This window comes from Microplitis mediator, chromosome 2 (genome assembly GCF_029852145.1).
Source record: "Microplitis mediator isolate UGA2020A chromosome 2, iyMicMedi2.1, whole genome shotgun sequence".
NCBI classification, from domain to species: Eukaryota; Metazoa; Arthropoda; class Insecta; order Hymenoptera; family Braconidae; genus Microplitis; species Microplitis mediator.
Genome location: NC_079970.1, coordinates 909,550 through 924,920, shown reverse-complemented (window position 1 = coordinate 924,920; position 15,371 = coordinate 909,550). Strand labels below are relative to the sequence as shown.

The window sequence follows — 15,371 nt, the reverse complement described above, 5'->3', positions numbered from 1 at the left end:
TATGGAACGTTTTTAAGTCATGGCTCCACCTAGATGTTGGATATCAGCAGAACTTTTTGTGTGATGGTATGATTGGCTGGCCAGGTCTTGCAGGATTGCAGCATCAGCATCAAAGGAACCTCATAGAAATGCTGCCTCCAATGACATAATTTCCGTGTTCAATCATCGCCAATAAAACTTGAAATAAAATCTAATTATGGAAAATCAAGTTTTTTAACATAATATTGATAAATTTAATTGTAAAAATGTATCGCAGAAATTTTTTACGTCACTTATCAACGAGTTGTGGATCAAAAAATCAGAAGCCACGTAACGTCATTGATAAATTTGAAAAAATTGTTGATGAAGGGACAGGAAAGCGTAGTAAAGTACAGGTTAGATTTTTTTCCACCTTATTTTACATTAAATGGCGGACAGGACGATTTTTATAATAAATTTTCTATGTATTTCTAGTATAAATTACTCTAAATATTTTTTTAAAATTTTTATTTTAATTTAGGGATGGGTTAAAGTGATAAGAAAAATGAAGGACAAGGTATTTCTTGAAGTGAATGATGGCATGACATTTGAGCATACCCAGGTTGTAATTAAAAAAATAGATGCGCCCAAAAATTTGAGTTATGACTGTTCAGTATTTGCTGCTGGTGAAATAGCGTACGCACCAAATGGCAGGTATGAAATACGAGCTGACGAAGTGCGTATACTTGGATCCTGTGAAGCAGACGGTAGTTATCCACTAGCATTTAAAAAAGAGTACATACTTGATGAGTTACGTCAGCTTCTGCATCTAAGAGCTAGAACACGTGATTTTTCTAGTTTGCTGAGACTGAGAAGTTTGGCGTCCCTGGCTATCAGCAAACATATGAACCAACGGGGTTTTATAAATATACATACTCCGATTTTGACGTCAAATGACTGCGAGGGTGCGGGTGAAGTCTTTACAGTAGTGCCGGAATCACGGCAAGTACTTGACAGTATGAAGAAAAGTAACAATCAGCCACGGGAGTCTATTTATTTTGATGCGCCCACATATCTTACGGTATCTGGACAACTGCAACTGGAGACTATGGCAAGGTTGTATTGTTTAGTAATTAATTATTATTATTAATACTTTATATTAATCATAATAATAATAAATAGTTATTTTATTTAGGACACTATCAAAGGTTTACACGTTTGGTCCAACGTTCAGAGCTGAAAATTCTAAGTCACGGATGCACTTGTCGGAATTTTATATGATTGAAGCTGAAGAAGCCTTCGTTACGGACATTAGGCAGCTGACTAATGAAGCCGAGTTATTATTCAAAGCAATCACCCGAGCGTTGGTGGAAGAAGGAGCTTCTGACATGCGCGCGATAAACGCCGAGACACCTGGATGGCTTGATAAAGACTTTAGGTACATGACTTATGATGAAGCGGTTGATGTTCTAGAAAAACACAAAGATAAACTCTCGGTACCAGTCAGACGTGGCAGTGCTCTGTCCAAAGAGCACGAGCTGTTTCTGGTTAACTACAATGAAGGAATACCGGTATTCGTTATCAACTGGCCGAAAGAAATAAAGCCTTTCTATATGAAAGAGTGTTCTGATGACCCGAGCAAGGTATGATGAGTAAACTGAAGTGTGATAGCTGATGATTTTAAATTAATTGAGTACCCGTGCAGGAATAATTATTTGTTTAATGATTCAAAAGGTCGCTGCTATGGATCTGCTGGCGCCAGTGGTGGGGGAAGTATTCGGCGGAAGTCTAAGAGAAGACAATTATCAAGCATTGAAAAAAAAAATACCAGTGAATGCTGATCTTGATTGGTATTTAGATCTGAGAAAGTATGGGAATGTCCCGACTGGTGGATTTGGGATGGGATACGAGAGATTCCTTCAAGTCGTGCTCGGGATTCCTAACATCAGAGATGTTATTCCTTTTCCTAGATGGCCACACAATTGCAGTCTATGAAAACAGAAACAAATAAACTTTTCAGGGTTTTGTGTTGATGATTTATCACCCCTATGCCTTTAATGCCAAAACTGTTTTAGAAACAACCAGTTTCAACTTTTGCCGAGAGGCTGCCAGTCCGGAGCAAGACGATGGACAACAAAAAAATGCTAATTTCAGGTCCGATGCTGCCCCAAGTCTTGTTCAATTGTTCGTCATCCATCAAGTCGTTTTCATTCCTCTATCGATTCATCTCTTATTAATTCTATACTTAGTCTAAGGACAGTTGGAGAATTAAGGACAGTGAGGTTCAGAAATCACAACAGTTTTATTTAAACTAGGTTCTCTTTATTAAATATTAAGACGAAGATTCCTTCTACACTTAAAATCCTTTGAATAGTTTTTTTTTCCATTAATCTGGAGGCTTATCATTAAAGACGAAAGGATCCTTGGGTTCAGCATCTCTTCAGTGATGCTACTTAATAGCTATAACTTTATTTAAACCATTTTTTTTTTAATTTTATATTTTTTCTTCTAATAATAATCCTTACTTATTATTAATATTATTATTATAATTATTATTAATAGTATTAATTAAAAGTATAACATTAAATTCTACCTTAGGATAATTGGAGTGAACATACAGGATAATGATAAATGAAATTGAAAAAAAGTCAAACCACCGGGTGGTCAACAATTTCTTTTTTTTTTTTCTTTTTATACAACAAAATAATTTTTTTTTCTATCATGTACTGATTTTTTTTTCTTTTTTTTTTTTATACCAAAATTAAATTACTCGCATTAATCACTATCATCATCATCGTGAAAAGTATTTACACATCGTAACAATCATATATATATCACACTTTTTTACATTTCAAAATTGGTTTGAAAAAATAATTAAATAAAAAATTAAATTAAATTAAATTGAATTAAGTCGGTCGTGTATCTCCTAGAGATCATTCTTAAACTATTTCACGTTTTTCCAATGCATTCATATAAATTTTTTTTGTTTTCGTTTTGTCTCAAGGTAACAATATCGTTTGCTTACACATTATCATTAATAACAATTGAAAATAAATATATATATATATGTATCTATATATATTTAAATCGATGTAAAAATTAAAAAAGACCTACGATACTTTTCAATTAATTTACAAAGTACAAATGGTATGAAATTTTAAGTTTATAATAATTGTGCATTTTTTTGTGTTACTTAACACGACACATAGTGTTGTTTCAAGTACTCTAATTGCACATATACTACGCGGAATGATTTTATTTAAATAACTTAATTATTTATTTCTCTCGTTAATCTATTACTCTTCTTCATTAAATTTATAAATCTCGATGATCTAGTCACTGTACCGAGATTTAAATTATCATTAAATTATGTACAAGTTAAAGTATCTTTTGAATCTTCCGCCACTCACTCCGATTAGTCTATTAAAAATAATCACAATCGTTCACTCACTCTCTCATTAATTTAATTTACTTACTCGATATCTCTCCAGCTTTTTTATATAACAATTATAAATAAAAAATAAAAATAAGATAAACAAATTAATATCGACTTGTACAATTGTTAATTATTATTCGCGTAATTAACTTGTATGACTTGATGTGTCGTTGCTTCTATTTAAATATTTTTAAAAAATGAAGAAAAATTAGAAAAAAATAAACCAACGTCAATTAATTAAATGAAATTTTTAAAAAAATGATAATGTGGAGGCGAATGAAAAAGAAAAGTAGAAAAAATGAATATGATGTGTACAAATAACTAAACTTCATGCCATACAAGTTTTACAATTAATATATACATATATTAAATCGTTATTGATCTAATATATATCCGATCAGATTAAATAAATTTTTTGTTTACAACGCGAGAGCCAGCCACTGAAAATACTTTCTGGCTTTTATTTAAAACGACTTTGCGATACTATCTGGCAGTATTGTCAATACCCAAACTTAATAAATAATTATTACTATTATTATTATTTACATTATTGAACAAAGCCCCGAGAGTTCTTGGCCTCTTTGAACGGCAGGCAAGGTAGAAAGTTTCCTACCTTTTAGTGGTGCTTTGATTGCCTTGGGTTTCAAAATTTTTTCCTGTACTTCTTCACTAGGCGCTTCAGGTGCTGGAGGTTTTTGTTTCGGTTCCTCTGGTTCTCTATTTACAACAATTGGCTTCGAGATGTTTATTTTTATTCGCGTTGACGCGGTGGGCAGCGTCGCTGGAGTTGATTCTAATTCAACGTTGCCGTCCATTGAACTCGTTACTGCAGTAAGGGTCGTATCTACCACAGCCCCGATTTCCGCTACTTGAGTCTCTTCAGGTTCTAGAACAAGTAATTAAAAGAAGAAGTTAATTAACGTAAATGAGATTGAAAACTTTGAATAATTAAAGTGTGCGGAAACTTACCAGGCTCAGTATCAACTGGTTCTTTTTTAACTTCAACATTGTCCCAATTTATTTCCGTTTCATTGACATCCATCGGCTCTTCCTTGACTTTGACATCAATGTCCAAAGACTCTGTCACCATTTCTTCGGATTTAACTTCATCAGACTTAATTTCTTGTTCTTCTGGTTGCTCAGAAACTTTTAATTTATCAGTGACATCTTCATTAACGTCAGCTTCTTTTATTTCTTTCTCGTCTTCAACATTATCTGTTACCATTTTCTCGTCAACATTGTCTTTGACACTGTCTTTAGTGTCTTCAGACACTTCCTCAATCGTGTTGTCATCTTTGAGCTCTTCTTCTTCCTCAATTTTTTCTTCTTCGGCTTCAACTTGTTCGTCATTAGCATCAAGCTCTGGGATGTCTTCGTCTTTCGAATGCTCTATTGAATCTTCATCTCTTACTTCGTCGTTGTTATCTTCATCTTCATTCATAGACTCATTCAATGCTGATTTTTCCAAAGCGCGCTACAAATAAATAATTTTATTAAAGATTTAATTAACTTATTATTTATATTTAAATAGTAGTGGATAATTTAATAGGTACTACGCTACTTCTATAATTATCTATGAAAAAAAATATAAAGAAAACGTGGTGAAAAATGTGGTAACAGGAAAGCAATAAACTGGAAAAAGGGATATAAAAAATTTAACCATGGTGATAATTAATAAGAAGAACGTACCGCGAGACACTTTTCCTATTTGCGTAAGGATGCGAAGAAAATAAAAATATTAATCGATATGCCCAGCACATGAATTGTTAAGTACACCATAGAGTATATAGCCACCGAGTAAACAGTAACAAAATTAAAAAAACAATTTTTCCTTTTTACACAATTATAAATAAATTAAACTTAATAATTTATAAATTAGACAAAGACAAAACAAACCTTGTGATCCTCGAGACAAAGTGGGTGGTAATTTTTATCCTCGAAGCTAACAGCTGGCCGCAAATGCCACTCGTCTTTTTCTTCATTGAAAAACTGATCAAAAGCATCATGGCATACTTGACACCGAGAATTTTCGTCGCTGCTTGAAGGCACACTTGGTGGGATTGCGTCTTGTGATGAATCTTCACCGTTGGCTCCTACTGTTTCCGCAGATTGTCTCTCGGTTTCAAACCAACTTTGTACTGTTTAATAAAAAAATCATTTTATTATTTATTGCTACTGATATTCTATAAAAAAAAAATAAATAAACAAATAATAGACAATAATTTACCTCTGTCATCCAAGTCTTCAATCTCTTCAAACTGATTCCAGTCACTTATTTCGTACATGATCTCACGCGACTGGGCTTTCTTGGTTGAATCTCTACCCCGTCGGTTTTGCCGGAAGTGCCAGTCTAGATGATGGCTGTACCTGGTGGCTAACTCGGGTGCGAACCTCGCACCACATGAGCTGCACTGCATTCCACCGTACATCGAAGTTGAACCAATAGGCCGTACTATTTTAAGTGTCTCTGGTTTGTCTAAGCTGGCTGGTGCTATTTCCGGTTCTTTCTTAACTTCTTCTTCAGGTTTCTTCACCTCGACTTTAGGTCCTTTTCTTGGGACTATTCCGGTATCGACTAGCCTTTGATAGAGCTCGTTGAGGTTGAGATTAAGCGGTAGGATAGGCGTTGGTGCTGGTGCTGCGGGTTTTTCCATTGGTTCGGCTTGGTAAGACAGACCAGAAGAGGGTGCCATTGCAGAGGAAAGCGCCGATGACAACATATCTAATTGCAAATCTGGTTTGGCCAATGATACGTCTGACGCGTCCTGTGAAGTCGAGTCGGGTTCAGAGTTAGCAACTCCCGGAATCGGAACAGTAGAATCACTTAGTTTGTTGTTATTAGCAGCAGATGATTCTGGACACTTGCCTTTCATACCAGCAATTTTAACAGACCCCGGATGCGCTCCTCGAGGTAATACAGTAAATCTTATAAAATGTTTTTTATCTCTTACAACAATTGGTTTAGGCAATCCACCAAATTCAACTTTAAATGGCCTGCCATTAAGCAATATCGTCTCCAGAGAATCAGCAAATTCAAGTGTCTGTGGCTGATTATCTATTTCAAACATCTGCGGCTTTGAATCCACAAATACCGGGGTCATATTCTTAGCATTAATAATAAGATTTATTTTACCTATAACTAAATCAGTTCGTTTTACAGTACCAATTTTAACTTGTGGCGGTGGTCCTTCTAATTTAAGATTTACTTTTTTGTTCCCTAAGTCAACTAGCACTGGCGGGCCACCGAAGTAACACTCGTACCAGTTGTCATCAACAAATAGTTCTCTCGTCGGCGCACCGAGTCTTATCTTGTGAACTTTGCCGTCATACATAAACTCCTTGTAAGGCTCGTTGAACGAACAGGTGATGGTGTCTTTGTCATCAATCATTATCCTTCTTGAACCATTTTGGAAACCGATTTCTCTTGGGTCATCCCAGCTCATAAACACAACAGCAGTTTGACCGTAGTAACGAATTTCACGAGGTATATTGTCGATGTTTATTGATTTCATTGTGTCATTGGCTATTTCTTCTAATAATTTTGGGTCAGGTAGAGGTAGTTCGCGGCTTGGACCGCCGTGTTCTTTAGTAAGTTTGTCCATAAAGTTTTGTGTCTCTTCATTGTCGAACTTGGACATTGAGTTGGGCGAGATATTTCTTGAGGGTGGCGGAACGTGAGTTAATAAATTATTGTGAGGCGGATGAGGGCCGTTCAATAAAAGACTAGGTGGCCCATTCATGTTAGCCATGGCAGGATTTGGTAGACCCAGTGGTCCCATAGGTCCGTTTGGCATCATTCCTGGCATCATAGGGCCATTAGGACCCATAGGCCCCATTAAACCAGGACCCATACGTGGACCCATGCCCGAGTTGAAACCGTGAAACTGATTGAAGTCAGGTCGCATTGGTCCGAATTGTCGTGGATTTTGCCACGGACCCATCGCTCGGAAATCGGGGTTAAATGGATTGCCGAATGTTGGTCCAGGTGGAGGTGCCCAAGGACCTGGAGGCTGCCAAGGTCCTGGTGGTTGCCAGCGCGGTCCGTTTCGCGGGTGCGGATGATCCTTCCCTCGGTGTCCCATGTCGTCTTTTGGACTGAAACCTCCAATGTCAATTCCTTTCTCCCAAACACTTGCACCCACTTCTCTATCTTTTCTTTGTGCTGCTCTCAGTTTTTGGTCTTCGTTCATCTGCCAGACTTCTTGAATCAACGTGGTGTAGTCAGCTTCGGAAATAGAACCTTGTTTCCGTTGCTCTTCAGCCTGCTTCATTATTATCTCGATGTTACGCTCCGAATTGCGATCCGATTTATCAAAGTCACGATTTCTACGACCAGATGACCGAGAATCATCGTCATTTATAAATGGACGTCGACGATCTTTAACACCGTCCTCAGATGGTTTATTGTACGGTCGGCCTCTAGATGAACGATCTTTATTACGATCTCTGTCACGTTTATCATCACTAGTTGTTGGTTTATCACGGTCATTTTTAAATGTTGTCTTTAATTTTGCCCAACTTGTTTTATTTTCTTCACCCGATATCACTGGCGGTGGTGGAGTTGGTGGTCGTCCAGCTTTGGGATTTGTCAGTGTTCGTAAATCAACATCTTCATTACCAAACAAACTGAAACAAATAAATAAATATAAATTATAAAAATCTATTAGATAAATGTAATATTTTTGAAATATTAAAATAATTTAAAAATACTTACGTATCAAATTTTTCAGTTTTAGATTTTTTATTATTTGAATCGCCGTGCTCGGAGCTTTGTCTTTTATTAGTAGGTGGTGGTGCTAATATACGCAGATCTAAGTCTTCTTCTAAAATAACAAACAAATTAAAGTAAATAAAAATTAGTGTTACTTAAATTTTAACATCATGGAAAATATCTGAAAGGTATAGAAATAGAAGTGACGAAGAAAAATAAAAGAAGCGAAATTGAGCCGATTGACGGCAAGACTTACTTGTTTCAGCGATAGGCGGAACAACGATGCTGGCCGGTGGCGGGAGTACAGCTCGCAAATCCTCATCTTTACTGGCTGCTGATTGAATTAAAAGATCTGACGTAACCTGAGTATTTGAAAGATCCTGACTAGAATTATTATCAGGACTATGACTGCCAAGATCTTTATTGTTGCGTTTAATATAATTTCTCTGTCTGGCATTTGGTCGTATTTCTTTAAAAGTAGGCGGATGAGGAGGAGAGACAATTAATGAACCTGACTGTTCCTCCTCAGTAAGACCAACGGCGCTACTAACCAGTCCGCTAAGCGAGGAGGACGATGACGATGACAGGGAGGAGGTTAAATTTGACAAATTAGATGACTTTGAATCGTTATTTCTTCGGGGAATTTTATAGGGTGGACTAGGTGTACGCTTTCTCGATTTACTACTACTCTTCTTACGGCTCTTTGAGCTAGGAGATGAGGATTTATTGGGTGATGTACGTAAGGATGTGGATGATGATGAGGTGTCAGAGTTATCTTTTTCACGAGATTTCGACCTAATTGGACTTGCATCTCGATCAATTATTTTGGATGTTGATTTAGTAGGTGATACTTGCGACTGTTTTGAATTTGACCGGGATCTGTTGCCTACTTTTCTGTGTGACGAGGAGGATTTTGAGGAAGCGAATGACTTATCATCTTTTGTTGAAGACACTGAAGAACTGCCGCGTGACGACGAGCTCTTAGTGTCTTTAGACTTTGTCTCGCTTCCTCCAGTTCCACCTAATCCACTTCCACCACTACCAATACCACGACTTGAAGAATTGTTTGTCGCGAGAGAAGATGACGATGATGACTTAAGGCCACCACCACTTTGATTTGATTCACTTATGTGATTCATTGCTTGTTTCGTTAATAATTGCTGTTTTATTACGTGATCTGAAAGTACAGTGTTTAACGCGGCATGTTGATTCTTTGATAATTGTGTTTTAGACGGTAAATCGTTGGTTAATGATGTCAACGATGATGATAAGGTGCTTGGGCGCAGACGGGAGTCTACATCACAGCTCTGCTGCTCCGATCCTGGAGGGAGTTTTATACGAGGGTCGCGTGACACTGGACGCGCTGATGCTACCAGTAGACTGCTTGCTGGTGCTATTCGGGGGCCATTGTTAGTACCCACGTTCTTTAGTAGCGAGGCTGCGGCTGCTGGAAACTGTGACAATATCATCAAATTAATATTCCATTCACTAAATCTCTTCAATTCATTTTTTATAACAAATATTTACCTGTTTTGCAATTTGTTTGGTTGCTAGATTTGATACCGCAGCAACTACCGGTTTTTCTTCAGCAACTTCCGGAATAATGGGTGTCGGTATTAACTGCAATAGTAATTTCTTATTATTAGTATTGATTATTATTATTATTATTAATGTAGAAGTAAATTTTTATTGTTCGACAACTTACCGATTCCGTTTTGGCCAAAGCCGTCTGTTTTTGTTGCTGCTCAAGGCTCGTTTTAGCCTGCAGTAATTCCAACTCAATTTTCTGTTTCTGTAACTCAAGAAGCTCTTTTTGTTTTTTGAGTAATTGCTCACGCATTACCGCTTCATTTACAGTCGCTGGTTCCACAGAAGGAACTTTACTAGCAGGTAGTTGTTGTACTGCAGGTGTTGGTGCCGCTGGAGTTGGAGCCGAGGGCTAAAAAAATAAATAAAACAATCAGTCAGTAATTATTTCAAGAGGTAGGCCAGTGCTACTTGTCAACTACGAAATAAATAAAATGAACTTACCACATTCAAAAAACGAGGGTTGAAGTGGATAGAACCACTCGAAATAGGCGTATTTGGTACTGGCCACGCTGGGTCTATATTGCGAACATGTACATCCAGTGTAAATAATTTCTTTGCTGGGAATACTTCACCCCACGTTTGCCGCAACTTCCACATGCTCAATCTGGTACTCTCGTCAACCTATTTTATGATAAAAAAAAAAAATTATACATACATTCGTATTTATTGTTAATGTAAAAAAAAAAAATAATAAATAAACTGATCAGTTGAAGATCGGGTTTAAGAACCAGTGATAACTATTCGATTGTAACTCGTGAACTCAAGACTAATATTGATTAACTAGAGAAGCAAGAGGTCGATGTTCTTGAGCTGAAACAATTATCTTATAAATCAATGAATTTTTAATGACTATTGTAGGCAATAGAATTCCAGAATGATCACAAGAACAAAGCGGATTTAAAAGCTTGACATCACAAGTTGCCATCGAATTGCTGCCGCTGATTCTTTATTTATTAAATTATTATTATTATTTTTTTTTTTTTTCAAGTAAATTAAAGTATAATATTACCTTTTCAAAGACACTACAAAATATGCTAACTATATTATCAGTGAAGAGTTTTAAATAAGCTCCACTAACATTCTTGACGATCGAGTCGATGAGATAAAGGACCGGTAGTTTGACATCACTTGAAACCTAATAATAAAACAATAACTTACTATTTTAACTTGTTCGATATTTCCAAATCCATCTCGTCATAGTTGACTAATGAATCACTTCTTATATCATATATGTTTCCATTGTTTCACTTCACCATAAGCTCCCACCACATTCCCCCAATAAATAGTATTTAAGAAAATTTATATATTTTTAATTATAAATATAAATATAAATATAAATATATACATATACATATATATATTTATAGGGAAATTATATTTCCTTAAAATATATTAAAATTACAAAGCCATTTATTTTTTAAAAATATCCGTGCATAGTAGACGGATTAATTGACAGTAAATACAGAAAATAGTTTGAGAATAATGATAGAGTAAAAAATATTCAAAAACAAACGATAGCAGTATCGGTGATTTAAAAATGGTACTTTATTATTTATTTATTCATAATACTGATTAATATCACAGTCATGTTTTTTTTTTTTTTTGTTGTATTCGTCGTACCATAAATATATTTTTTAATTAAATTGTCGCAACGAAATAAATCACTCAAGGTCACTCCGTTGTTACTGGAGGAGACTATTGTAACCCGGACCTATTTTACCTTAATAATTAACTATATTTATATAAAATAAATAGAAAAAAAAAAAAAAAAACTAACAAATTACCAACTAAGTATCAATAAAGTTTAAGTTAAGTATCAGTAATTATTAAATATACATGTGGGTACGAAACGGACTCAGGTATACAACAGCCTCCCTTACAATGGAGCTGTTAAATCAGTCCGTACACACGTTTGTTTTTTCCTTTTTAAATTATAGTTAGTTTATCTACAACAACGCAGTAATAACGTGCATGATTAAGTTTAAATAGTCTAGGATGTATCAATAAAATATAAGAAAGAACTACAAAACTCAGTAGTCTTGTTTATAAAAATTGATGTCGAATAGAACACCCCACCAGATAGAAAATCCATTTAATCCGTCTTTTGCATCGACATGCGACAACTTTTTTTTTTTATTATTTATTTTTATTTATTTATATATTTTTTTTAAATTTAACTACAGATGATAGATAACCTTTAACAAGTGGTTCTCAACCGCTTTGACGATGGCCGATGCATGTTCGACATTGTCCTCTGCTAACATCGTGAGCATGTTTATAAGAGGCTTGCTGTTAATTGTCAAGTCCGAAAGCGACGAGCTGTACTCCTCCACGATTTCCTTCGACTTTGTTGACGCCATTTTAGTCATTTTTATATTTTAAATACAATTATACTTTGTCGGTACTCGATTATTTTATCCGGCTTGATGACGTATCTGAATAACATACAAAAAAAACTCATTAATTATTAAGTAAATAAATAAATTATTTAATAAGCCTGAAGTCAGTAGAAAATTAAGAACTTTCGGATTTTTTTTCAACGAGTAAATTACAAAAAAAAAAGAAACTAAAAAATGCACATGGGTAAAATTAAAAAACCTACAGGTGCAATTTTTTAAAATATTTTTTTTTATAATTTATCGTTTTGAAAAAAATAAAAAAATTATTAGACTTCGACCAACTTTTCAATATGATCCTGAAGTTAGCAGACAATTAGTAATTTTTGGATTTTTTTTTTACCAAATCAATTACAAAAAAAAAAAAAAAACTAAAAAAATACACATGTAGAAAATTTAAAAAACTATGGGTGCAGTTTTTTCAAAAAAATTTTTTTTTATTATTTATCGTCTAAAAAAAAATCCAAAAATTATTAGACATCTGCTAACTTCAGTATCATCTTTTCAATCATAAGTTGGAAGACAAGAATTTTCAGATTTTTTTTTCAAACAAATAAATAACAAAAAAAAATAAATAAATAAAAATATGCACATGTAGAAAATTAAAAAAAGCCACAGGTGCAATTTTTTGAAATATTTTTTTTGTTTACAATATAGTAAAAAAAAATTCAAAAATTATTAGATAACTAACGTAAGCATCATTATTATTTAATACGAGATTTTTAATTGATGCCACCAAAAGTTGCATCATTATTTAGAATAAAATCCAAAACACGTGGTGATATCTTTCGTCACTAATTACTACTCATTTTATCTCACCACACATTTAATAAAATGGTTTATTTACATGACAAATAATAAAAAGCATGTCGACATTATCATCCGTACTTCGAATGGACAAATAAAAATTTACTACTATTTCATATTAAATTTATGGAATTAAACAATCCCACGTAAATTAGTATTATTATTTTCGTACACCAACCATTCAGTAACTTGCGCTACCACGTTGCATGCAATTGATTTTAAATGTTATTTAACATATAACAATATATATATGACTATCCGTAGTTTTTTAAATAAACAAACGACATTAATTTTTACATAAAAAAAACATAATTAAATAAATTTGAAAAATTACAATAAGAAAGGCAACGAGATATTTATATAATAGCAGCTGGTTCGGATCCGCGCAACCTCGAAACAAGCTTGTACTTATCAGCGATGATATTAGACGTAAAAAAAAAAATAATACGTATAGACACTAGAAATATAAACTAACCAATTATAGGTGAGTCACATTAAATTATTAAACGCTTATCAGAGTTAATGAACAAATAAAAAAATAAAATAATTATTTATATCACGGTGGTAGTGGAGTAAACTGGTAAATAAATTATAAAATTAAACGCCCGTTGTAATCACTTTCACCACAACTAAAAAAAAACGACCACTACTTTTAAAATATATTTTTTAAAAATAATAAACTGTTATTTATATTATTAATCTAATGAACTGTTACCTTAATTACTCATATTGTTGTTAATATGCACTTGGAGTTATAAATAAAACTGCACCAGTTGATACAAAAAAAATTAACACATATTAAATGCCGCAACTAGTGTTAACTCAGTCGAGTCTGAACTCAAAATGTCGACACGACCATTCCCCTTTGGACCTCAGCAATTTCATCGAGGATGTTGCCAGCGCCCTCACTTGTTTCCGCGGCCAATGGCGACATCGTCATGTCCGGCTTTCGAGCGGCCAATCAGGTGGCGGCCAATCAGGTTGCGGCATTTTTTGAATCTGTGATTTTTCATTGGCTCTGGATTCGGCGAACTGAATATTACGTTGAGGGGGAAACTTATGGCGCGTGCTTGCGGCCGCCTTCACGACGGGTTATTCCCATGTCTAGACATTTTAAATAAAATTTATGAAGACGCCGAAAAACCTGGGGATTTAGATTAATTGATAAAATTAAATTGACAATTTAATTAGGAAAAAACGTCTTCTGTAAATAAGTCTGCAGATAAAAGACATCGGAAAATTATAAATTTTAGCTACAGAAGGGCTGAAAAAAATTTTTAAAAATAAAATGAGAGCATTGAAAGTAACTTAATACGCGCATCTATAATTATTCAAATATTAAGTAAAAATGTTAAATATGACAATTTTACTTTCGATTTGAATTACGTGACTGCGTATACCTGTAGAAAGATAAAAGCATTTGAATATTAATGGGGCTCATGTCATAAATGTTTAGTATTACAACTAATGACGGTAAATTGAAGATAATTACCTATTTTTAATGACTATGTAGTTACCTGGACCATTAAAATGAGTATGAAATAAAGGAGAGATTGTAGAAAGACTCAAATCAGATAGAGATAATTTGGTCTCCTAAGTATTTTAAGTCTGTAAATATAACAACTGTACAATAGAATAAGATTAATCCTATTGTTAAAGTTTGGACTTCGAGACGAGTGTCTGGGATGCTAATGGGAAGAAAATATTTATTTAATAGCCAACTAAATTATTTTATAGTGCCAAAAAATCCAAATATTAAAGCATAATATTATTATATTAACTTTAATAAATATTACTCGTAAATAAAAAGACACAAAAAATATATTCATTTAGAATAAATATATATATATATATTAGGGTGTGTCAAAATAAAATGATTTTTTTTTTTTTTAAGGTCTCATAGTCTCAAAAATTTCTTTGGGACCTAAAAAAAATTCTCCTAAAAAATCAGCTCGATATCTCGAAAATTGAGCTGGCGGTTAACAAGTTCATTTTCCCATTTAAAATACATGTGAAAATTTTTTTTTTAGTTTTTCGAGGAAAAATCAAAGAAAAAAATTTTTATTCCAATTTTGAATTTCACACTCTTATAGGAAATTAAATTCCCTACAAAAATGTCTTGAATTGTCATGCTCGTAACTACAATATCAAAAAAGTTACAAGCTCCCAAAGTTCAAAAAAAAGTTTTTTTTTTTAGGTATAATTATTGTTTTTACTTTTTTGTTATTGATTGGTGGTATTTTTTTCTTCTAATTTTAATTTCCAATCTTCTATATATAGCTATTTTTATGCAAGAAATATTTAAAAAATAATTTAAAACTGTGACGATTAACTTTTTTTGTGTATTGGTGTCAATCACTCGATAAAATAGATTTTTTTATTATAATAATGTTCTGTAGCGATTAAGTGAGTTACTAAAACGTTTTAAATTTGAAAATTTTATTGAAGATGTTATATAGAAAATTGAAAATTA

General features: G+C 33.7%; 2 protein-coding genes across 4 annotated transcripts; one reads left to right on the top strand and one right to left on the bottom strand.

Moving 5' to 3' along the window:
• Positions 1-82: 82 nt before the first annotated feature.
• On the top strand, positions 83-2,768 carry LOC130664077 (probable asparagine--tRNA ligase, mitochondrial). Its single transcript, XM_057463790.1, has 4 exons — positions 83-374; positions 500-1,074; positions 1,154-1,601; positions 1,693-2,768. Exons 1-4 carry the CDS (start codon positions 246-248, stop codon positions 1,951-1,953), a joined length of 1,413 nt encoding a protein of 470 aa, XP_057319773.1. The 5' UTR covers positions 83-245; the 3' UTR covers positions 1,954-2,768.
• Positions 2,769-2,910: 142 nt separating this feature from the next.
• LOC130664076 (uncharacterized) lies at positions 2,911-13,773 on the bottom strand. 3 transcript variants are annotated; one of them, XM_057463787.1, is made up of 13 exons: positions 13,614-13,773; positions 11,891-12,130; positions 10,705-10,830; positions 10,137-10,316; positions 9,811-10,044; positions 9,633-9,725; positions 8,362-9,559; positions 8,109-8,217; positions 5,622-8,020; positions 5,291-5,532; positions 5,084-5,098; positions 4,364-4,868; positions 2,911-4,280 (listed from the first exon to the last, which is right to left on the bottom strand). In XM_057463787.1, exons 2-13 carry the CDS (start codon positions 12,062-12,064, stop codon positions 3,937-3,939), a joined length of 5,619 nt encoding a protein of 1,872 aa, XP_057319770.1. In that variant the 5' UTR covers positions 12,065-12,130; positions 13,614-13,773; the 3' UTR covers positions 2,911-3,936. The 3 variants fall into 3 exon arrangements, with proteins under 3 accessions (XP_057319770.1, XP_057319771.1, XP_057319772.1); XM_057463788.1 differs by lacking the exon at positions 13,614-13,773 and adding an exon at positions 13,374-13,529; XM_057463789.1 differs by lacking the exon at positions 5,084-5,098.
• Between the last annotated feature and the right edge of the window lie 1,598 nt (positions 13,774-15,371).

Coding starts and splice junctions, on each gene's coding strand:
- LOC130664077 (XM_057463790.1), top strand. CDS start 246: ATGTATCGCAGAAATTTTTTACGTCACTTATCAACGAGTTGTGGATCA. Junction 375..499: donor GAAAGCGTAGTAAAGTACAG/GTTAGATTTTTT, acceptor ATTTTAATTTAG/GGATGGGTTAAAGTGATAAG. Junction 1,075..1,153: donor CAACTGGAGACTATGGCAAG/GTTGTATTGTTT, acceptor TATTTTATTTAG/GACACTATCAAAGGTTTACA.
- LOC130664076 (XM_057463787.1), bottom strand. CDS start 12,064: ATGACTAAAATGGCGTCAACAAAGTCGAAGGAAATCGTGGAGGAGTAC. Junction 10,317..10,704: donor TTTGTAGTGTCTTTGAAAAG/GTAATATTATAC, acceptor ATCATAAAATAG/GTTGACGAGAGTACCAGATT. Junction 8,218..8,361: donor TCCGCCTATCGCTGAAACAA/GTAAGTCTTGCC, acceptor TTGTTATTTTAG/AAGAAGACTTAGATCTGCGT.